Source organism: Aquarana catesbeiana, linkage group LG12, assembly GCF_042186555.1.
Source record: "Aquarana catesbeiana isolate 2022-GZ linkage group LG12, ASM4218655v1, whole genome shotgun sequence".
Classification (NCBI taxonomy): Eukaryota; Metazoa; Chordata; class Amphibia; order Anura; family Ranidae; genus Aquarana; species Aquarana catesbeiana.
Window position 1 is genome coordinate 155,778,436 of NC_133335.1, and position 24,284 is coordinate 155,802,719.

The window sequence follows — 24,284 nt, forward strand, 5'->3', positions numbered from 1 at the left end:
GGCATAATACGTGTTTATTTATTAAGGCAATCTATACAATGTCTGACAGCCATAATTAGCATTGAAAAGCAAAGACTGCATAAAACAGCCAGATGTGGCATTTAAAGAGATACTCCAGTCAAAAGAAATGTAATTACAAAAAAATGTGTCTATCACCTTTCCATACTGTAAGTGTATTGTTCAACATTTATATAGGCTATATATTATTTGGTCTCTTTGTTAATACATACTGTTGTAATGTGAATTTCTTACGTGTATGAAGCCTGACACCACAGGCCATCAACTCATGCATTTCTGGAGTGCCACATCCTTCCCGTTTTCCTCCAGGGCTACACAAAGCCAGTACGTCCAACACACCATTACAGTGCTAGGCACCCACCCATGTTCTAGCAAACCTAAGACAAATCCCAGCAGCCAATCCTTTATTGAATCCTTTACAACAATCATTGATTAGGATGGATTACCCCCAAATGGAAAGCCATCTAAGTACCTGTTTATGTACACCTCTAAAGGGCATTTGCTACCTATTTAAAGTAAAAAAAAAAGTAGATTGCATTATATGCTAAATATGACCAAAATGCGAAATATTTCAAGTTCTATGGAAATACCAAGAGGTATCTTCTTTTACCTGCAGAAGCATCAAGTCACCACTGCTGAAGCCAATCCCAGGCCATACCTATCTTCAAAACTCTATCACTTTCTGGTAGTATTAAAGCCTGCCTATCCACCCTTAACCCAGTCTTATCGGTCTACCAATAGAAGGGCCGAATTATTGGCTTATAGGAAAGTTTAGGAGACTGAAAGAGGAACACAAGCTTCCACACTACCAAAAAAGTGCTAGAGCTTTGCCTGTCAGACCTTCCAGGAATTGGGTCATAATTACAGGATACTAGAGGATGCTGCAGGTTTTCCTATTAACCAAAGAGTTGCTTTACCACACACAAAAATAGCATATTGTAAAAGCGGTACAATATGTGGTAGTACTTCAATTGAAATGATTAGTGAGAGAATATAGGGTAGCCATTCTCAATCAGGGTTCCTCTAGAGGTTGCTAGAAGTTCCTTGAGCTGTAGCTAATTGATCTGCCATTTGATGGTCTCTTCAAAGATGCAGGGCCAATGTCACTTGTAAAAGTCAAAGGCATGACACCAATGATCTTGTTAGCTACTGGCAAGTATGGCTTTCTGACCACCATGGTAAGGGGGAATTCTTCATGCTGACCACCGATGAATTTGTTTTAGCAGGGGTTTCCTAAAGCCTCATACACACGATAGGACTTTGTACAAACTTTCCTCTGGATTTTTGGACAAAGGGCGTTGGCCGTAAACTAATTAAGCATACACATGGCAGGACTTTTTCAGCCAACTTTCACCAAATCAAGTGGTTTTTCAGCTCTTAACCACCACCCTTTGGTCAACTTCTTTATTGTTGTCTGATCTTTTGCATTGGTTCTGAGCATGCGTGTTTGTACTTTGGACTAAAGTCCTATGAACTTGTGTACACACAATAGGATTTTGCACTATAGGACTTTTATTGCCGGAAAGTTTGTCTGTTTGCACAGCCAACATTTGTCTGATGAAAACAGAAAAAGTTTGTCCGATGCAGCGTACACACGGTAGGATGTTTCCTTAAAACAGCTAATTTGCATGTTTGTTGTCAAAAAGTCCTATCGTGTATATGGGCCTTTAGACCTTTAAGGTAAAAAGGTTGAGAAAGGATGATATAATAGAGGCTGCCATTACTCATCCTTTCTGGTGAGCTAGTAGCACGGTTGTCATACTGTTCAAATAGCTTCAATACTGGCAATGCTCTGGAATAATCAGTATAGGTAACCAAGTATATTATAAAATATTGAAGACAGAGCCAGGCAACTCATATTCTTAGAAAGAGGTCAGCAATGTCTGCCCCCTTATTTCTCTCACCAAGCTTCCACTAAATCTCTGCAGTCTACCAGTTATGTAATTCCGAAAAAAAATACAGCTGAACATGCCTGCACTCTTATGTATATTAGGAATGAGTCATTAAACTGATTTTCTTCTTTGCATTTTTCTCTAATCTGCAATTGGGAAGCTTCAGAAAAAGAGCAGCAATGTGTGATGATCCATATGGAGGTGGAGGAAATACCTTCACAGGACGACCAACAGCCAAACTAGCCTACAAATCAACCTAACCATTGAGAAGCATCATGGGGACAGCAACAGTTACTATTCAAACTGAATTGAAAGAAAAAAGGGGTTTAAGCAGTAAAAGGTCTGCTGCCTGACAAGAAAAGTCTATTTTTATTGGATTGCATATTGGTTTACTTTCAGTATTTCTAATATTTGTTTGCTTAGTTTAGTCTGAAGACTCAGTCCACATAGTCCAAGCCTACAATTACTTCTTTATGGGCCACTATCCCCCTGGTGCCCAACTTGCAGTCCAAGGGTCAGATGTAGCTCTTGGTACTTATTGTGCAGTTCTGGGACTCTAGAAGCCAGCAGTGGAAGCTGCAGAGGGACTGCAATAACCATTGGTCTCTAGCACTTCTACGTAACATGTCCCCAGTCTTTAGCTGTCTCCTGCTGCATATCTTTAGTCTACAGCCACATCAATAGCATGTCCAGAGTTTGGACCATCTCTTGTTAGTAATTCTGAAAAAGTCCAATAGTATTACATTAACTGAACGCTATGTGCGGCTCTCTTGGAATGTCAGGTGTCCTTTTTCTAGCAAATTGGTCCCTACTGCTCTATCTTATGCATGTGCCTCAACTACCAGCTAAACAGTCTCACACAGCTTCATGCAATGCTTAAAGTGGTTGTAACCCTGTTCCCTTAAAGCAGGATATACAGCATAGTGCTTGTGCTATTTATTTTGTCCCTCTCTATGCTGTAAAATACCTAGTTGATCCTGCCTGTTCCTGTGTCACCCCTAAAGCCGGGTACACACTGGCCAAATGTCGGGAGACATTTGCCAGTTCAAAAAAAAACGGCCCGTGTGTATGTCGGTCTGTCCGACAGAAGCTAGCGGGTTGACCGGCTTCTGTCGGACGAGCATGCTGGAAAACCAGCAGCCGACCGACCAGGGCTCTCAGCCAATGGCGGAGAGCGCTGATCAGATTGTTCTGGCGGAGGGGCCATCCCCCTCTCAGAAAACAGCAGCTCAGTGGGGGAGATCGCTGCACTTACTTGTTCAGATGTGTAGGATAAGGGAGGTGAAGGGGTAATGTACAGGTAACTACAGAGACATGGGTCTGAGGTAGATGAAAGTTGAAGTTTAGGTATGCATTTTACTCCATTGGTACATTGATTACATTTCATTATTGAGAAGTGTGCAATTACACACCATTCAAGTCTCCTGCAGTACAAAATATCTGCATTTTCCACACCGGTCATCACACCTGTGCTGTGGTGTAAATGAAGCATATAGAAATTAATTATCTGATCAGATTTGATCAGGTGCAGGTAAATGACAGTTATCGCACACAGTGCGAAGGAAGGGGTTGGGAGTGCCACTCCAAACACATGTTCCAGTTCGGTGTCTGGCAACCTGAAGGTTTCAGCTTCACATCTAATTTAACAGCTATGCTGTCACACCATGCTCTAATATGCCCGGTCTCTGCCCAAGCCTCCCACATCGACAAGAAAACTGTGAATGAGCAACCACCTTCCAGCTGTTAGCTGCATGCGCAGTGCACACTCCATGCCAAAAATGGGCAGCTGAAAAGTTGGGGAGAAGACGAACAGGTGCACAGCGGTACCTACCTCACGTGTTAGCAGCAGGAAAGGGAGTGCAGTTCCACATCCCTGCCATGGGTGCTGGACCACCTCGTCCCGGTACTGCTGCACAGTAATAATGACACTGCTACTTTTATATGGTAATGTCTTGATTTGCAAAGGAATTTCGTGCACACACAGTTAATTAATATCCTCTGTCATTATTGAGGAATATTTTTAAATGTAAACAATACTAAAGGCTTACTTTTTTTATATAAAAAAAGAGGTAATGCTTACCTTCTCTGTGCAGCTTTATATTGCACACAAAGGTTGGTCACTTCTTCTTCTGGCAGTCCCAGCTTCTCCCTCCTCCAGGAGCCGCCTGCAGCAAGCCGGCTGTATGCGTCCATAGACACATGAAGCGCCAGTAAGTCACACCCCTACTCCCCCATCACAGACGTTTGACTGACAGCAGCAGGAGCCTATGGTTTGCTGCCCTCAATGTCTCCTGTGACAGCAGAGAATGCATTAAGGTTAAAAACATTTAGACTTTAGAACCGCTTCTTGTTTCCAGAGTTCAGCTTTAACAGTAAGGAGGATACCAGGAAATAGTTTTTAAAAAAATATGCTTGTGACATTTTACCGTTCTGTTTATTTCAGCACTTTACTAAAGCCAGCCATAGACGGTTCAAATCTCGACCGGTTCAGCAGGGACCAGACAAAATTCGAACTATGTATGGGCAGGCTGAATGTACCCAAGTTGATTGATCGATAAACTTGGGTACAACCAGCCTGTCTGATTTTACATGCTACTTTTGCTAGCGGCTATTATGGCTAGCAGTAATTAATGTGTTCTGGCAGAGATGGCATCCCCCATTCCCATGCTGGGAGAACACAATGGCCCAGCGGGAGGGACACTACCCATGGTTGCAGAAAATAAAATTACTCCATAATGTCTCAGTGATCTGACTTCAGCAAAGTGAAAATTGATTGGTCGATTTGTGCACATCAGCCGTTTTCAGTACACAGTCTGTCCTCAGTGCAGTGTGCCACCGTTGGAGGCCATGCTCTATTCCTGCTAGATAGGAATTGGCAAAAAGCTCAGTTCTTCCAAGTAGCTTCAGGTCAGGCATTGTAATGTTATGACCACCCCAATTACCTCTGTTAGTAGAAGCAAAGGAAGTGTTTGGAACAGGAATAGACAGAACTCCCCCACACACACAGTCTGCTAATTTTATACTGGTTTGTTGTGTTCAAGGCAGTCTGTGCATTCCCATGAATGTATGACTCTCTTAGCGTCATACAATGTATGTACCGTGTGTTAGGAGGGCAGTGAAGTGTTTTATTTATCTCCTACTGAATCACAACTCATTGGCTATAGCAGTCACTCCAGCCCTATTCATATACAGAGCGACCTTCAATGCACAACTGGGAAGAGATGTTTGCCGTGCTTTCAAATGAATAAATACGATGCATTCTTTTGTGAAGAATGTAAAGAGCAAAGTACATACTGTGTACCAGAAGACAAAAGGCTGTTTTCACAAAATCAATATGTAGCACGTCAAAGGATGATCTGTATCCCAGGTATCCACAAAGTACATACAGAGCGTGAGAGGCATCCCGAATGTTGTGTGTATACACCGTCCGCGCTGAGGCTGCCACTTTACACCCCCCGTCCTTATTTATTCAGAAACATACAATGTGGGGTAACCCAGTACAACTGGGGGAATCAATGGTGGAGAAGGATCTGGGTGTTCTGGTATACCATACACTTAATAATAGCATGCAATGCAAGCTGCGGTTTCTAAAGCAAGCAAAATTCTTTGTATCAAAGAGGTTGTATACTCCGAAAAAAAAAACACCCTGTAAGACAAAGGCATAATGAGCTAGTATGCATTGCATTGCAGTAATGTAATACTTACCGTAGAACGAAGCTGTTGCAGTGGCGCCCGCACACCACTGACATCTTTCCTGGAGTTACTTCCGGATTTGCGGGCTCCGGCACTGTGATTGGCAGGAGCCGCAATGACATCACTCCTGCACATTCACGGGGCTCGGAAGGAACAGCACCCATGTCACTGGCTGCATGTAATGTAAATATCTCCTAATCGGTGCATGTTTAGGAGATATTTTCACTGCCTATAGGTAAGCCTTATTATAGGTTTATCTATAGGTAAGTGTCAGCAGAGGACACTTACTTCCAATTTAATAGAGGTATGGAAATATAATTTTGCCCCTGTAAAAATCATTAGTAAGACCTCATCTGGAATATGCAGTTAGTTTTGGGCACCAGTTCTCAAAAAGGATATCGGGGAACTGGAGAAGAGCAACCAAACTGATAAGAGGCATGGAGGAGCTCAGCTATAAGGAAAGATTGGAGGAACTGAATTTATTTTCTCTTGAGAAGAGATTAAGGGGGGATATGATCAACATGTACAAATACATAATTGGTCCATATAGTGAACTTGGTGTAGAGTTATTCACTTTAAGGTCATCACAGAGGACGGGGGGGGGGGTACTCTTTACATCCAGAGGAAAAGAGGCTAAGCCTCCACACATGGAAAGGCTTCTTTACAGTAAGAGCTGTAAAAAAATGCAATAGAAAGAACTAGTTCTCACCAGCTCGGCAGATTGCTTTAAAAAAGCTGAATCTATTCCTAAATACACAAAATATAACTGGTGTAACATCGGGGGTTGGTTTAGCTTAAAGGTACAGCTTACCAGTGAGCTGAGTCCACGCCAGATATGCAGTTTTAAGGGCTTGTAGGCCCACTTTTATTAAAGAAAGAAAATGTCCGATAACAGAAGAGTTGCCCACACAGGGGTTTCAGCTTTCCACAGCAACAATGTAAGTTCAATCAAAAATACCAAGCCACCTGGCTCTCTTTAGCAGCACTGCTGCTCAGACTTATGCTTCAGCCCTCTTGGCTCTATAACAGAGTTCCTGTAAACCCAGTACCTCAGCACTCTTTTCCAGCTTCCATTTCCTGCCCTCAGGCTTGGACCCTCTGTCTACTCTGACAGACCTGTGCAGACATGCACACTTCTCCCTTGCTTGCCTGGACTCCTCGGGAGGGTGGAGCCCAGAACTATGGTCAGGTGTCTACAAATAGCCCAACACACACCTGACCAGTCAATATGCTGGTGGATCTCTAAATCTGGACACAGGGTTGGAGATCCCGTCCCAACCAAGACACTATGGAATCTCCAAACTACAGAGCCCCATGACCGAATACCAAAACCTGGAGAAAGCTGCGAAAGCAGTTTTCTCCAGTCCACATTTATGCTCTGTAGCCTTGCACCAAGCAAATGTGCATACCCTGTGTCCACTTTAACCCCATTTTCATCGTGACAGGGACTCTCACTATTACACTGGATATTGACATGCTGTATATGGGTAATAACAGACTGTTGATCCAGTAATTATCAGCTTGCTTTTTGGGGTATCAGGAAGAAATGAATCTTTTCTCCCACTGAAACAAATTGGACCATGTTTTATACGGTTCTTTGTCTTCCTCGTGATTACCTGTGTGAGTATAGCGTTCTATATGGGGCTTCTATTTATGCTGTTCTATTGGTTGAACCAGATGGAACTTATTTCAACCTATGTAACTATATCACCCAATCAGAAATTGTCTCTCTTTATTATGACACTTCTGTGCAAAAAGTGCAAACTCCATAGCGTAGAATGTATTGAAAAGCGATTTATTAAAAAGGTAAAGTATACACTCACAATTGGTGAACTTGTGCTAAGTGAGACAGACTAGGAGGCCTCATGACTAGGAACTCCCAGAATGGCAGCCAGGAACCCCTGCCTTGGCCACCGGTATGGGGATGAGGAGCACTGTGAGGACTGGATGCCACTGTTACTGGTGTGGAACAAGTTGATGGAGACCAGAACCCGGGACAGAAAGCCACTTGACATCACTGGTAAGCACAAGAGCTTGAACAGGAACATGCTTCAAAGTAACCTTGCTTCTTCTTCAGAGGCAAAATAAGAAGCAAGGTTGCCCTCGCTCTTTAAAAGTTTGAGCACCCCTGATTTAATAAGGCTCTAACTTCTGAATATCAACCTACTTTGTGATGCCATAATGGTTCATTTTCTTCCCTACAGTTAATTTTAAGAGTCTCTGTCAGGCTTTGGAGCAGCAAGACTTTTTATGGGTAACCTCCTTATAATGTAGGGCTAAAATGAAGCATGTCAGTAAGCCAGCATATTCCAGCAAGCATTTAAAAAGAGAGACTGCACAGCCATTCCATCCACTTGTCCAACAACTGACAATGTTTGCCTCCTGCACAGCACACTGGCTTCAAGTAGTGGGGAGAGGGAGAGGAGTATTTTCTGCAGCAACTACCCTGTCACAGTTCACATAACAGTTTCCAACCTTCCCCAGTACCAGAGCAGCCCAAAAAGTATGCTGGTATCATATGTAAGCCCACAGAGGAAACCTAGGTTGTGGCACCATCTTTCTCTCCCATGCCATGGCATTTTTCATCTAAGCAAGTATTACAGCATGGGAAGCTGCATTGTGCATGTCTTTTTATATTTTAATTCTCAAATACATTATTAAGCAGCGATTTTATGGTGCTTGAAGTTTAGCTTTAAATAGACCCTGGCACCAGACCTCCAATTTAATTTCAAACACTTTCAGCAGTAGGTAATAATAATCCCTTTGCAGATTTCCTCTGTCAATCTTTAAAACATTTTTCTTTCATTTCTATTCTGAACAATACCATTTTCTGGAGGATCCAACACTTCCAGGAGTGTAAAATAAATCACACACATGAAATGTGCAAAAGTCCATTTTATACTGCCCCAGGATTCCAAGGCCCTCAAGGATGCTGTAAAATTGTGTCCAAAAGCTTGATAAAGCATACCAAGAGCGGGCACACTGGCCCTGGACAAACGTGAACTGGAGGGAACTTTGAACGTGATTTGAGCTGGCCGTACACGGCTTGAACTGTGGCAGATTCAGATAGCATTTCAGCTACCAAATCGAGAACAGGAGTGAAAATTAGGGATGGGCCGAACACCCCCGGTTCGGTTTGCACCAGAACATACCGAACAGGCAAAACATTTGACAGAACACACGAACACCGTTAAAGTCTATGGGAAACGAACATGAATAATCAAAAGTGCTCATTTTAAAGGCTTATATGCAAGTTATTGTCATTAAAAGTGTTTGGGGACCTTGGTCCTGCCCCAGGGGACATGTATCAATGCAAAAAAAAGTTTTAAAAAATGGGTGGCCCTGCCCCCTCTGACGCCCCGGGAAAGCCATGGGGAAATCCCTGTGCGCCAGAGGGGGGTGGGGTCACCCGGGAACATCACCCTATGGCCCCGCCCTCAGTTATGTAAGAACTGTCAAAGCGAATATGCTCCATATTACGAGTGCCTCCCATGGAGGCGGGTCGGTTGCGGCTTTGTTTTGTTCTTTTTCGGTCCATCGGCGGAGCGAGAGAAGATGAATGGCCTTTGTGGGATATTTTAATTTTTTTATTTTTTAATAAAGGACTTGTCCTAAGCTGTGTCTTGTCTTTTGTACCATTTTGACACTTTTTTTGTGAAATGGGTAGGGGTACATTTGTACTCCTTTATCATTTCACACAAGGGAGGAGCCGGGATCTGGGGATCCCCTTGTTAAAGGGGGCTTCCAGATTCCGATAAGCCCCCCGACCGCAGACCCCCAAAACCACCGAGCAAGGGTTGTGGGGATGAGGACCTTGTCCTCATCAACATGGGGAGAAGGTGCTCTGGAAAGCTACCCCAAAGCACCCTCCCCATGTTGAGGGCATGTGACCTGGTGCGGTTTAGGGGGGGGCGCGCTCTCGTCCCCCCCTCTCTTCCAGCGGCCTGCCAGGTTGTGTGCTTGGATAAGGGTCTGGTAAGGATTTTTGGGGGGACCCCCATGGCATTTTTTTAAAATTTTGGCACGGGGTTCCCCTTAACATCTTCAGTTCTGGTATGGATTTTGAGGGGGACTCCCACGCCATTTTAAAAAAAAATTTTGGTGTGGGGATCCCCTTAATATCCATACCAGACCTGAAGGGCCTGGTATGTTATTTGGGGGGACCCCCACGCAATTTTTCTTTTTTAATTTTGGTTCGGGGTTCCCCTTAATATTCATACCAGACCCAAAGGGCCTGGTAATGGACTGGGGGGATCTGGGTTTTTTTTTTTCAATGACTTCTTTTATCTGAATTGCCGGGACCGACAATTCATTATAGCTGCGAGTACTTTTGAATGACTTTTTTTCCTTTAGAAATGTCATTTTGTGCAGGGACTGTTCTAAACACGGGAAAAGTGTGCCACTTTACAGGCATGCTATAGACACCCCCAAGGTATGAAATTTAAAGGAATATTTCACTTTTATTGTTTCACTTTAAGCATTAATAAAATCACTGCTCCCGAAAAAACGATCGTTTTTAAAAAAAATTTTTGCATTGATACATGTCCCCTGGGGTAGGACCCGGGTCTCCAAACACTTTTTATGACAATAACTTGCATATAAGCCTTTAAAATAAACACTTTTGATTTTTCATGTTAATGTCCCATAGACTTTAACGGTGTTCCGGCGGCTTTCAAATTTGCCTCCAGCACCGCATATTGTTCAGTGTTCTGCAGAACATCCGAACAACCAAAGTTCGGCCCGAACTTATGCTCGGGCCAAACCGTTCGCCCATCCCTAGTGAAAATATCATAATCCTGGTATGTCCAGGGATGTCAAACCGTAGAACATAGACAAGCCAAACAAAACGACTATTGCCAGATGACATACCTGAACTACCATGGCACAAACCTGCCATGAAATATTTGAATAAATACATATTGGGGTTGATTTACTAAAACTGGAGAGTGCAAAATCGGGTGCAGTTGTGCATGGTAGCCAATCAGCTTTCAGGTTTTTTTGTAAAAGCTTAATGGAACAAGCTGAAGCTATGAGATGTCTGGCTACCCATTCTCCAGTTTTAGTAAATCAACCATGTTGCTATATATTCCAGGTAATCATTTAGATAAATCAGAACCATTAGTGTTGCCTTTAAGCTTGTTATCTAAGATTATAATAATTATATAATGCATTACGTGTTACAATGTGCATAGACTAATTCCAGTTCCCATGGGTCTACACAGGGATGGTACCCCATTAGTGCACAGCATGTTCAAAGCACTACAACTTGGGAAGTTTAGGCTTGACCCTCCCTGAAGTCCCAAGCATCCTAAACTTGAATACTGTAACAAAATGTCATAAGTAATCACATTAAATACATACTTTGTTACAGTAAATTCATGAAAGTGATGCTGGATTAGATCTGTCTGGGCCTGCAATCCACAAGCTTTCCTTGGATGATTCATAGACTTTAACCTTATATGAAGGTCTTTTCTGGAAAATTTGAATTTTTATGGATGCCAAAATGATATTGTGAAATGAATGAGGGTTTAGGCGTTATATATTCTGTTCCAATAGTAATATAACGTAGAAGAGGTGAGGTGATCACTAGGAAGAGATCATCATATCTTCAAAATATACCATTATTTGCCACTGGTAAAAAAGCACACTACATTTTCATAGTGGCTGCTATTCTGGAAGGATGGTAAGGCCTCAGTTGCAGATCAATAAAAGGTTAGTATAGGTACCATCATCCCAGGGTTGTGTAGTAGAGAGAGATGTGAGGGCAGAAATGTGGCGGCAGTTGCTGCTAATGCCTATTCACATATGTACCCCCATTGATTGGAAATTGGGACTATTGCGGTACTCGATAATGATATTGCAGTTACAAACATCTAAAAGAGTATATCAATTTTAATAATTGAAAGTATCAAATTACAACACAAAATAATTGCATACAATCATAAAAACAAATACCACACTGCATACAGCGAGGGTAACCCGCAGAGTTTTTACAGGGGATATGTGTGGAGTCTTTTATCTCGACCGGTTTCGCGGTTGGAGCCACTTCTTCACTATAAAGTGATTAAAATAACTTAGCTGAATACAAACATATGTGGTTACATACATAAACAATGCAGCAAACATAATTAGTCACAGAAGTAATCAACATACAGTACATACAAGGTAAAACTGAGGACAGGCTCACCTACTCAAGCGGAAACAGTGGGACAGTGGAACCCAACACAATTCCCCCTGCGGCGGACACGGGGGATCTGTAAACGGACTCTAATTAGGTAATAAATAATAAGATAAAATAAAAAAATTGATAATGATAATATAGTAATTGGAAAGTTAACAACGTGGTGAAGAATGCGGAATGTTGGCGTGAGACAGGAAGGGGAAGGGGAAAGGGAAGGGGGAGGGGAAAAAGGGGGGGGGGGGAGGAAAGGGAAGGGGGGTTGAGAGGGGGGGGGGGAGAGGGGGGGGAGGGTGACAGGGAAAAGAAGGGAAGAGGAGAGGGGGGGAATGGGGAAGGAAAGAAGGACAAGGGAGGGCATGGGCAGGGAAAGGGGGGCAGGAAAAAAGGGGGGGAGGGAGGGATGGGGGATACGGGGAGTGAGGAGGTGTAACAAAGGGAAGGGGAGGGGGGAAAGAAGAAAGGGGGAAGGGGAAGGAATCCCCTTCCCCTGCCCATGCCCTCCCTTGTCCTTCTTCCCTTCCCTTCCTTCCCCATTTCCCCCCTTTCTTCTCCCCCTTCCCCCCCTCCTCTTCCCTTCTTTTCCCTGCCCCCCCTCTCCCCTTCCTTTCCCTTTCCACCCCCCCTTTTTCCCCTCCCCCCCTTTTTCCCCTCCCCCCCCTTTTTTTCCCCCTTTCCCTTTTCTCCCCCCCTTTTCCCCTCCCCCTTCCCTTTTCTCCCCCCCCTTTTCCCCTCCCCCTTCCCTTTCCCCTTCCTGTCTCACGCCAACATTCCGCATTCTTCACCACGTTGTTAACTTTCCAATTACTATATTATCATTATCAATTTTTTTATTTTATCTTATTATTTCTTACCTAATTAGAGTCCGTTTACAGAACCCCCGTGTCCGCCGCGGGGGGAATTGTGTTGGGTTCCGCTGTCCCACTGTTTCCGCTTGAGTGGGTGAGCCTGTCCTCAGTTTTACCTTGTATGTACTGTATGGTGATTACTTCTGTGACTAATTATGTTTGCTGCATTGTTTATGTATGTAACCACATATGTATGTAATCAGCTAAGTTATTTTAATCACTCTATAGATGTGTTTCTCCTGAAGAAGCGGCTCCAGCCCGCGAAACTGGTCGAGATAAAAGACTCCACACATATCCCCTGTAAAAACTCTGCGGGTTACCCTCGCTGTATCCAGTGTGGTATTTGTTTTTATGATTGTATGCAATTATTTTGTGTTGTAATTTGATACTTTCAATTATTAAAATTTATATACTCTTTTAGATGTTTGTAACTGCAATATCATTATCGAGTACCGCAATAGTCCCAATTTGTAAACCAATGGGGGTACATATGTGAATAGGCATTAGCAGCAACTGCCGCCACATTTCTGCCCTCATATCTCTCTCTCTCGTGGCTGCTATTCTACTGATTTTCTGGAATATAAATGAACCAGTAGTAAAAAAATAAATAAAAAATTATATATATATATATATATATATATATATATATATATATATATATCTCTATAGACACATTATATATATATATATATATATATATATATATATATATATATATATATATATATATATATATATATATATATATATATATATATATATATATATATAAATACACACAAAAGGTGGGTTTATTAAAAATATGCACACCTACCACTTCATAAGATGTAAGGACTTTCTTTAAGAGATCAGGAACTGGTCCATGAGCCTCTAGAAGTGGGTACTGCGAACGGAGGTTGAGCGTCACATTGAGAGGGCTTTCACTGTTTAGTAACCATGCAGACACAGTAAGGATACACTGTTTCATGTTGGCAGTTGAAGTCAAGCCACATAGTTCCTTGAAAGATACTAAAGCGTTCTGGAACAAGAGAAAATGAAAATAAATGTAGAATTCAGGTAATGACTAACCTTAAAAAGAACATTAAGGGGGATTCAACAGGCTGCACATATCATTTTAAGGGAAAAGCAACCCAAAATTATAATATATTGCAGTTTACCACCCCTTAGATGTGGTGGCTACATAAGTTTTCTTTTTTCAAGCTAGTACAGGATTGTATTTCCAGCAAGTACAGTAAGCAGCAAAATATAAATTTTTTGTTTTGGGGTTTAGATATGCTTAATGCCAGTTTCGAACAAGGAGTATAGTATAAATAGGCTTTAGCAAAACCAGAACATCATGATTCGGAAAGCTATTATCCCCAGCATGTAATGTAGTCTGATAAAGAGTTCTGATATAGATCTAAACACAAAATGAACAAGCTTCACTGGATCTGATCAGAAAACTGCTTACTGCTGTATCCTATAATCTCCTTTTCCCAGTGTGAATCTAGTAAAACGGTTGCTGGCGACTACACAGATCAAATGATTTGTCAGTTATTGAGAGCACTATAAGCAGAGTAAAACCAGGCACTATTTACAATTCTAACCAAAATGTCAAAGACGCCCACAGTCATGGGCTCCTGAACTAGCAATATTCAGCTAGAATAAAAGGTGATTATATAAAAAGCCGTCCTAATCACTAGGGTTTCCCAGCTGGCAAGCCAATGCCTCCCTTGTAACTTTTAATCCAATCTTTATTGTAAAAGAAGAATGCAATAAGTAAAATGGTTGTTTTTTTAGCCATTAATTCAGCCTGATATGGAGAGTGCATGTTCAAAAAAACAACATAGAAGAAGCAATAGTTGTGGAGAGTGGACTGATAAATAGTGGATTGCATCAGATAAAACATTCACCTTGAAAGTAAAATAAAGAACAATTCTGGATATTGGTTACAAAATGGCTGCTACATTGGATGGGTTCCTTAGTAATGGAGGCACCTCTTCTATCTTCGCCCAGAAACACACAAAATGTACACAGTACTCCCAGGGGAGGAAGGTCTGACTGGTCTCTACAGTTTGCACTGGGGAGAATGTCATTTCATCAGAGGGAGAAAGAAGAATGCAGAGAACAACGAACTCTATGCTAAGCCCCTACTCCTCTTTGTATATCCCTGAAAAGATGACAAAGAGGAGGCAGAGGAAACATGGGGGGTAGTGGTGGACTGGCAGATTTGCTAGCTGGCATAAACGCGCAGTGTCAGGGGTGCCGAGAGGCAGGGAAGCGCATTGTCAGATGCAGACTGCCAAGGCTTCTGGGTTCTCCATAGGTCTAAATGCAAAAGGTACCTAATAACATTGTGCTGCTACTACACATGCACAGTAGCATCAAAAATGTAGACCAGCGAGGGGGCCAGGTCCCCCTCACCCTCCTCTCTCCCACTCCAGTGGGTTGATCAGTTTACCTATTTAGGTATTATCATTTTAAGAGAGAGTAGGGACTTTGTGCGGCTCAATCTTGACCCTGTCTTGGTAGCAATTAAAACCAAACTGAAGGCATGGAGCAATCTTCCCTTTCCCTCATTGGGCGCATCAATCTTCTCAAAATGAAAGTCCTCCCTAAATTTACGTACATTTTTTATGGAACTCCCCACAATGGCTGACCAAAACTTTCTTTAATTCTCTTAAACAACTCTTCCTCTCCTTTATTTGGGGGCCTAAACCGCCTAGATTCAAATACACCACACTGACCAGGCCTGTGGACAGTGGGGGCTTGGCTCTCCCTGATTGCCACAAGTATTTCTTGGCCACTCAGCTTGAAACCGCCCATTGGTGGTTGCAGCCAGACCTGACCAACTCTGCGGTTGTGCTGGAGGCAGCTATAGTGGGGTCTCTGGAGGCCTTGAAGGGGTTGCTATTCAGGGAGCCTAAAACGCCTCACCATCTCACCCCTTCTATGCGTACCACTATTCGGGCATGGAAGGTGGGTGAGGCGCTGAGGGCACCCCAGCCAAACTCCTGGTCTCCTCACACGCCCCTGTGGCTGAACCCTAACCTATCACAGTTCAATACCATCCCGGATCCACAGGTCTGGGCCAAATATAAAATACTGGCCCTTGAGCATGTTATCACCAAGAGAGAACTCACCCCCTTTCACGTTTTACGCACCACATTTAATGTGCCTGCAAGGGCCCATTTTAGGTATCTTCAAATCGCTCGTGCCTACAGGTGTCAGTTCTTAGGCCAACCAGTTGAATTGGCATACTCGGAGCTCAAATCCACCCTTCAGGTGAAGGACTTGGAGAAACCCACGTCTCAGCTCTACGGGTCCCTGCTGGTTGCTGCTGGCCCCGAGTTGTCCGCCCTCCGCAGGAAATGGGTGGGGGACATACCAGAGCTGGACGAGGACGACTGGAGGGAGATTTGGGAATTTCCCTTCTGGTCTCAGATAGGGATAAACTGGTCCAATACAAAATTGTGCATAGAGCTCACTACACGCCTCACAGGCTGCACCAGATGTCGCCGGTGCATTCTCTGGCGTGCTGGCATTGCTCCTACCAACCGGGTGACTTTTTCCACATTTTTTGGGTTTGCCCAGCAATCGAACATTATTGGAAAGAAGTACTCCAGGTGATTGCTAAGGTCACTAAGACTCGTGTTCCTTATGATCCTAAATATTGTCTGCTGGGGCTGGTGGAACAACTGTCAATATTCAGAGCCAGGAAAATACTCATATCCCTGCTATTGTACTATGCTCATAAGGCCATTACGATGAACTGGAAACAATCGTCTTCCCCCTCTGTCAGATTCTGGAAAAGCCTAGTGAATGCCAGTTTACCCCTGTATAAAGCCACCTACTCGGGCAGGGGTTGTCCACAAAAATTTGAAAAGGTATGGACCTGTTGGCTAGATGATAATACCACGGCAACTGATGCAGTAACCAATTCCTGTATTAACACTATATCTGTTAGTATATTGACCCAACTACTCTCATTTAGCATTATCCTATTGGAACCAATTTGAGCACAGATTCTCCTGAACTAAATCTATCTCCACATTGGGGTTATAGTATAAGTTAGTTTGTTTATGCTGTATGTTGTGCCCTGTTGCGGTATGTTGCCGCATCAGAAGAACTGCCCCTGCGTGGGCAAGGTTTGGCCCCTGCGTGGGCTAATTTTGTAAGCTAATGAAAAATGTATTAAAAAAGATTTTGCAAAAAAAACAACAAATGTAGACAAGTGCCATCGACAACAGCCACACCCAACATGAAGCACATCTAGACTGGTCTCTGTAGCAGGTGACTGTGTTGCAATAGGATGTAGACTTTCTGGTCCAATCAGCTCACACCACCTCTCTAACCCCTGGCTTCTGCTGCAGCTTACACAGGCATTTTCATCTCCAGCCTGGCAGCTCACATCACTACCACTGCTAGCCAGGAGGACTGCATCTGGAACTACAGCTGACAGATCATCCTGGAGGCACAATTCACCACCACCAAGCCAGCACCCCCCCCCCCACATCACCAGGTCAGCCATTTTAACCACCATGCCTGGAAACCCCTCACCCACCAATACTCCTTTACGCCAACCCTCCTGCACCCTCACCACTGCAGATGCCCTCTCACCTATACACTAACCCCCTACTCACCCGCTTGTCACCACCTAGTCCTACATGCCCCCACAAACCCACCACTACACCAACTCCTGCCCTCACTGCCTTTACAAGCCTAATTCGTTGCTGCCACTAACAATGCACACGTCTGTGTTCTCTGCTACTTCAGTTACACACCCTTCCATATTCAACTGATTCAACCCATGCTACTCAAAGTTACAAGTTTAGAGAGCAATCAGAAGCCCCTGCAACCTGATACCCTAAGGTCATGAATGTCCACTTGGCCTGCTCTCTGATGTCCATCGCCAGCCTTACCCAAAGCAATATCCTAGGAGTGTTTTATAATTAGCCTATACCGCCCCTTTAGGATTCGTGCATGGAGGACAGAATGAGGTTGAATCAAGCAACATACAGTATGTACCACAACTCCAGCAATGTATTGCAGTCCAATGCTGCCCTAGTACACATGCCATGAATAAATGTGATTGCACATACATGTATAATTACTTGCTACAAGAGATAAAATGTACATTTCAAATGTTTTTTTTTTCTCACCAAATATCTCAAAAAGAGATAGGGAAAAATAAGTAACAAGGGGCATATGACTGGGTGTTGAAAGTTAATAGAGCCCAATTAAGCTATGTGAGCTTTCTCCTCATTTAGTAAATCAGCCCCTTTAAATAAGCAGCGTGTTGCTAAGTAGTATAAGTAGAATTTTAGCTGTCCTCTGCAATAAAAGTATCACAATTAATAGGATTTACCCCCTCTATTAGTTTACCATCATCACTGAGAGTAAAGGTAAAAGAAAATCCAAAATTTTGGGTTGTCACCAGAGCAGGAATAGAAGGGACATCTTTCAATGGGGACACTAGTTCTGATGACCCTGGTGATAACTAGGGATTCCCTCATTTTGGAAGGATATCCTCCCACTTCCTGTATGGGACAGGAAGTGAAGGGAAATCTCCCAGTAGGGAACAGATGGCAAAAAACTGACAGGGGCTATAACCCTCCCTAAAGGCCTGTACACACGATACGAAAATTGGAAATAAAATTTCGTCCGACAAACGATCTGCCAATTTTCGGATCATTAGTATGGTGCTTTCGACGCCAATTCCAATTTTTCATACGACAAAAGCTGGATGTGCAGACTATAAAATTTTTGTCAGATGTAAACACAACGTCTGATTTTCCATTAATTAGTACGGTTTTGTCTGAAAAAAATTGTAAGAGCAACACTACGCATGCTCAGAAAAGAAAGAATACATACAAAACTATTCAACACATTACATTACTTCTCAGGTTAAATTCTGACGTACGAGAATTTTCGTATGGTGAGTAACCTCTTCACCTTTAATATGAGACTAGCATGCAACAAAAAACGGACGAAGGTTTGTCCGTAAATCTTATTGTGTGTATGAGGCTTTACTCTATAAAAAAAAAGTGCAAAAAGTTTTACCTTTAAAGCAAGCTCTCATTCATCTCTGTATCAATAAGCATTATGAAGAAATTATTTTCAACGTTCACAACATGGCACTGTGTTTTTCTAAGAGAACAGATCTTGGCAGCCTGCCAACCTTCTAATGTAAACTAACAGCAGTTACTCTGCATTAAAATCAGCTAGGAAGGTCAGGGATGGTTTGTTTTATGGGTTTAATGCCCAAAGTCTTGGTACATGTGTAACTGATAAACCACAAAAACATTTATTCTTCTAAATGGATCAATTCCACAAACCTAAAAAATACAAATGATGTTTTACTATTATTAGAGAGGGTTAAAAGGCTAAAAACGGAAAACTAAAATTTAGCATAAATCTAAATGTTGTCCAGAGTCTATTTAAGGGTATACTAGGAGATAATATACCCAATGTATAACAGAAGGTGATCTAATAGCAGAGAATGGGCTGATAAAACATTGATTTGGTTGTGACTAACATAATCCATTTGTATAGGGAGGGAAGTTGAAGTCTAAATGTTAGCCACGCTATGCCATGTGAGATCTGTTATATGTTCTTTATACTATCGGATACAGATGAGAAGGTGGAAGGACCAGCAGTGTACTTCACTAGTACAAAGATTTTTGTTGCATCTAACATGTCAAGATATCTGGATATGGATTCGGGTTTAAAAAAAAAAAAAAACTGCTTTACTGAAGACTTCAAAGCAGAACAGAGACTAAACTGCATTTAAAAGAATACAGGGGGAAATAAGCAAATAACGGCCTACAAATAGTTTTCTGTTTTTGGCCTTCTGCAATTAAAAAAAAAAAAAAAAAAATGCGAGTCTCCATCTTGTTTGCTTACACAGCTTGGATCTTTATAATCCAAATATAACAAAAGCTGCTAAAAAAAGAAAGATGTCTTTAATTTTTTTTTTTTAATATTGCTTTTCCAAGTCAGTTAAACCTTTTTTAATTAGTGAGAGAGGTTCAGTTATCTTTAAGAGGGCTAAATGGATCATTAATGTAAGACCACCCTTAGGCACCAGTTAAGCACTAAGACATGGATATTTCGCTCAACTATATGTTCACGTTTAGCAGGGCCAGATCTAGCATGTCTGATGTGGGGTTGCAGTGACAAATGTAGAGAGGTCAACAGGACAGTGTACAGGAGTCAGTAGGGCAGTGTACAGAGGTCAGCAGCAGAGCGGAGAACAAGGGTCATCAGTTTGTAGGGCAGTGTACAGAGGCTAATAGTTTGTAGGGCAGTATACAGTGGATTAGTAGGGCAATGCACAGGGATCAGCAGGGCAGTGTACAGGCGTCAGCAAGGTGGAGGAACAAGGGTCTGAAGGGTGCAGAACAGGAGCAGGCAGGGCAGAGAACAGGGGTCAGTAGGGCACAGTTCTTGTACACTGCAGGTAAACCCAATTCCAAAAAAGTTGTGTACAATCTACATAATAGAATGCAATGATTTGCAAATCTCATAGACCCATATTTTATTCACAATAAAAAAATAGAACACATATCAAATTTTAAAGCTGAGAAAATTTCCCATTTTCAGAAAAAATAAGGTAATTTTGAAATTGATGGCAGCAACACGTCTCAAAGAAGTTGGGGCATGGCAACAAAAAGCCAACAAGTGGTACTCAAAAGGAAGAGCTAGAAGAACATTTTGAAACAAATTTGATTACATGGATGTTTTTGGAATTGGGGTTGTACTATTCAGTAGGAAACCCGGGGTCCTGTGTTTGGGGAATGTAGAAAGGGCATGCACCATTCCCTCAATGGGGTGCCCAAAAGTCCCCCTCAAATGACTGTAAAGCAATGTATACAAAAGTTGCAAAATCATTTTTTTAAGCCCCACGAATTCCTTACAAACCTGTATGTACTGCAGAGGCCACTGATGTTCACATGATTGCATTTGCATCACTTTGCGTCAAAATTGACCTGACAAGTGATGTTTGGCAGGCTTTACCACTTTATACCGGATTACGTTAATGTCAACATAAACGCATTGCAAACATGTCACAAATGCCTCTATGGTGTTTACAGCACATTTGATATGTGTTTAGAAAGCATTACTAGCAGAGATGATGGCACATAAATCAATACAGTAGAAAACCAACACAGAAGAGGTTTCTGGAAAGCGGTATTTAACGCAACCCAAACACGTTACAAACGTGTCATACACATCAAAAATGCGTCATTAACTCAATAGGTGCATTATTGGGCATTCAAACTTCAAAGCACTAACAAATGAGACCTTAACCACTTAAGGACCGAACCTCTTTCTGAGATTTGTTGTCTACAAGTTAAAAACAGTTTTTTTTTTGCTAGAAAATTACTTTAAAAAAAATGAATTAAAAAAAGAACCCCCAAACATTATACATTTTTTTTTCTAACACCCTAGAGAATAAAATGGAGGTTGTTGCAATACTTTCTCACCGCATTTGCACAGTGGTCTTACAATCGCACTTTTTTGGAAAAAATACATTTTTGAATTAAAAAATAAGACAACAGTAAAGTTAGCCCAAGTTTTTTTATATTGTGAAAGATAATGTTACGCCGAGTAAATTGATACCCAACATGTCACGCTTCAAAATTGCACTCGCTCGTGGAATGGCGACAAACTTTTACCAGGCGACATTTAAAAAATTCTACAGGTTGCATGTTTTAAGTTACAGAGGAGGTCTAGGGCTAGAATTATTGCTCTCGCTCTACCGATTGCGGCAATACCTCACATGTGTGGTTTGAACACCGTTTTCATATGCTGGCGCTGCTCACGTTTGCGTTCGCTTCTGCACGAAACTTGTCATGACGGGGCGCGTTTAAAAATTTTTTTTTTTATATATTCTTATTTATTTTATCTTTTTTTTTTTTATTTTTACAGTTTAAAAAAAAAAAAAATGTGTCACTTTTATTCCTATTACAAGGAATGTAAACATCCCTTGTAATAGATAAAAAGCATGGCAGGACCTCTTAAATATAAGATCTGGGGTCAAAAAGACCTCAAATCTCATATTTACACTAAAATGCAATAACATTTTTTTTTTTTAAATGCCCTTTTAAGAGCTATGGGCGGAAGTGACCTTTTGACGTCGCTTTCTCCCTGCAATGATATGGAGACAGGTGGGGGCCATCTTCCCCTGTTTCTGTTTCTTCTATTGTATAGCATCAGTGGCTATACAATAGAAGAAACAGACTGGTCTCCATGTCAGGCCACAGGGAGGATCAGATTGCCTCCACAGCTGCCGACGGCTCCGATAAGCGGTGGGGGGGGGGCACCGGATCGCGCCGGAAGGGGGGCCTCTCCCGCCGCCGATAAAAGTGATCTTGCGGCGAATCCGCCGCAGAGACCACTTATCTTAAACCGGACCGCTCACTGAAGAAGAGGATACCGGGGTTATGGCAGCTAGCTGCTGCCATAACAACGATATCCTCCTTCAAAGTACTGACCTATAACGACGGTGGGCAGGTCCGGAAGTGGTTAAAGAGTTACTCCACTTTTGTTTAGAAAAACATTCCCCTCTGGGTGATCTATGTACATTACAAGGATTTTACCAAACTTTGTTGCAGATTCCTACCTTTTGTTTTTCAGAAGAAATCCCTGTGTGTTTGTCTGTGCCCATGTGGGAAAGTGAAGTGCACCTGCAGGGCTCTGATAAGGAAAGCTGCTGGGTCTGCATCCCTTTAGACGTGATTTCCTATTGGGAGCAACTCACCAAAAATGTAATTTTTGTTGCAGGGGATGCCTGAAATCTGACTTGTATCTTAGTGTAGACTTCTGGGAAAATTAATGAGCCAATCACATAAGCAGGAAATAATGTTTCTGGGGGGCATTCTGTGTACAGAACACCTCCAGATAACCATATTGCATTTTACAGAAAATTACAGAGCTGCAGATTAAGAAGGAACGGTAATTTTTAAATACATTCAATTACAATATGCAATTTTATACGCTATAAATTATTATATATTAGTATTATTTTGCTATTTCTTATCCCACAAAAGTAGAGTTACTCTTTAATAGTAGGTCAATTAAATGAATCATAAAGGTATTTGTATTTCATATGCCGCGTACACACGAGCGGATTTTCCGGCATACTTGGTCCGGTGTACCGGAGTCTGTCGGACAATTCGATCGTGTGTGGGCTCCAGCTGACTTTTTTTCTCAAAAGTTTGACGGACTTAGATTTGAAACATGTTTCAAAACTATCCGACGGACTCAGCTTTCTAGCGTACAGACCGGTCGTCTGTTTGCTAGTCCGACGGACCAAAACTGACGCATGCTCTAAAGCAAGTACAAGACGGAAGCGCTCGGTCTGGTAAAACTAGCCTTTGTATTGAAGCTAGCACATTCCTCTTCTGTGATCTTTTAATACAGCACATTCTTTTTTCTTTATAATGCGAGAGGAATGAAGTTGTTTTGCTGCTTATATTCACACAGAGTTCTCACAAACTACTTTATTCATGATTTATCCTCATGCCATGACTAATATTATATTTTTTAAAAGCCAGATCTCCAGAAATAAAGTAGAAAATTATTTTTTGGACTCATCTTTATTTTTTTAGATTTAAACAATATTTTACAATGTGTGTTAAATTATACAAAATGTTAGTTTTTTTATTTATTTATTTTTTGGAGTTTCAAGTTACCACAATAACCTTAATATTTTTTATTGTTTTAATGAACCTTAATGAGGTTGGTGTCCCTTGTTAATTAGACATAGGGGGGTTATTTTCAAAAGGCAAAATAATTTTTCACTACAAGTGCAAATTGTACTTGGAATTGCACTGAAAGAGCATTTGGAAGTGCATTCGCTTTGTATCCGAGGGGCACATGCAAGGAACCCCCCCAAAAAAAACATTTATTTCTCTTGCACATGATTGTATGATAAAATCAGCAGAGCTTCCCCTCATTTCAGATCTTCCCCTCAGATTTACAGCGACTGCACTTCCAACAAGTGCACTTGTAGTGCAATTTATAAAGTGCACTTTGCACTTGAATTGCCAAATGATTTAGCCTTTTGTAAATAACCCACATAGTCTTTTTGACCTGTACCTGCCTACTCACAAACCAAATGTCCTTTTTGAATCAAAACACATGTAAATAATGTAAGGTAAAGAAAAAATCCATTTATTTTGGTAAAAAAAAAGAAATGAGGAAGGCAACACTGGAGACGCTTTTGGAATGTGTGAAGCCTTTTGTCCCCCAGGACACACATCAAGTTTTTGGAAAATAAAATTGGTATCTTGCGACTAGGGAGCACAGTCAGAAGTCAGATCAGACAGAAGCCAGGCAATCACCTTCGACTCTTCCATGGAGCCTTCCCTGCACGCTGCCCTGCAGCTTTCCCTCCACGCTTCTCTGCAGCTTTCCTTGGAGGCTGGGCCTCTGGTGGTGTACTTGGGGCAAGAGGAGGAGGAGTAGCAGGAGGAGTGGCTTCATCTGCTATATAGGTTGTTTGAGTAAGCTCCCCTCTCAAGCCCTTCTGATATGCTTGAAAAATAAGACCCTCACAGAGGAGGCGTTGTCCCTTTTCTAGTTCCAGCAACCTGGTAGCCATATATGTTCCATAGGCCTCTTCAGCATTGGGTGGTGTGCTCAGGATTTGGCTGGCTTCCCGAATGA

The 24,284-nt window shown here is 42.1% G+C and overlaps 1 protein-coding gene across 2 annotated transcripts in view; it reads right to left on the reverse strand.

Annotated features, from left to right (window-relative positions):
* LOC141113180 (inactive phospholipase C-like protein 2) overlaps positions 1 to 24,284 on the reverse strand; it is a 355,506-nt gene that overhangs the window by 145,122 nt on the left and 186,100 nt on the right. For both annotated transcript variants that reach the window (XM_073606112.1, XM_073606113.1), the window contains exon 3: positions 13,444 to 13,647. In XM_073606112.1, coding sequence (XP_073462213.1) covers positions 13,444 to 13,647 — 204 coding nt within the window. The remainder of the gene's footprint in view (positions 1 to 13,443; positions 13,648 to 24,284) is intronic.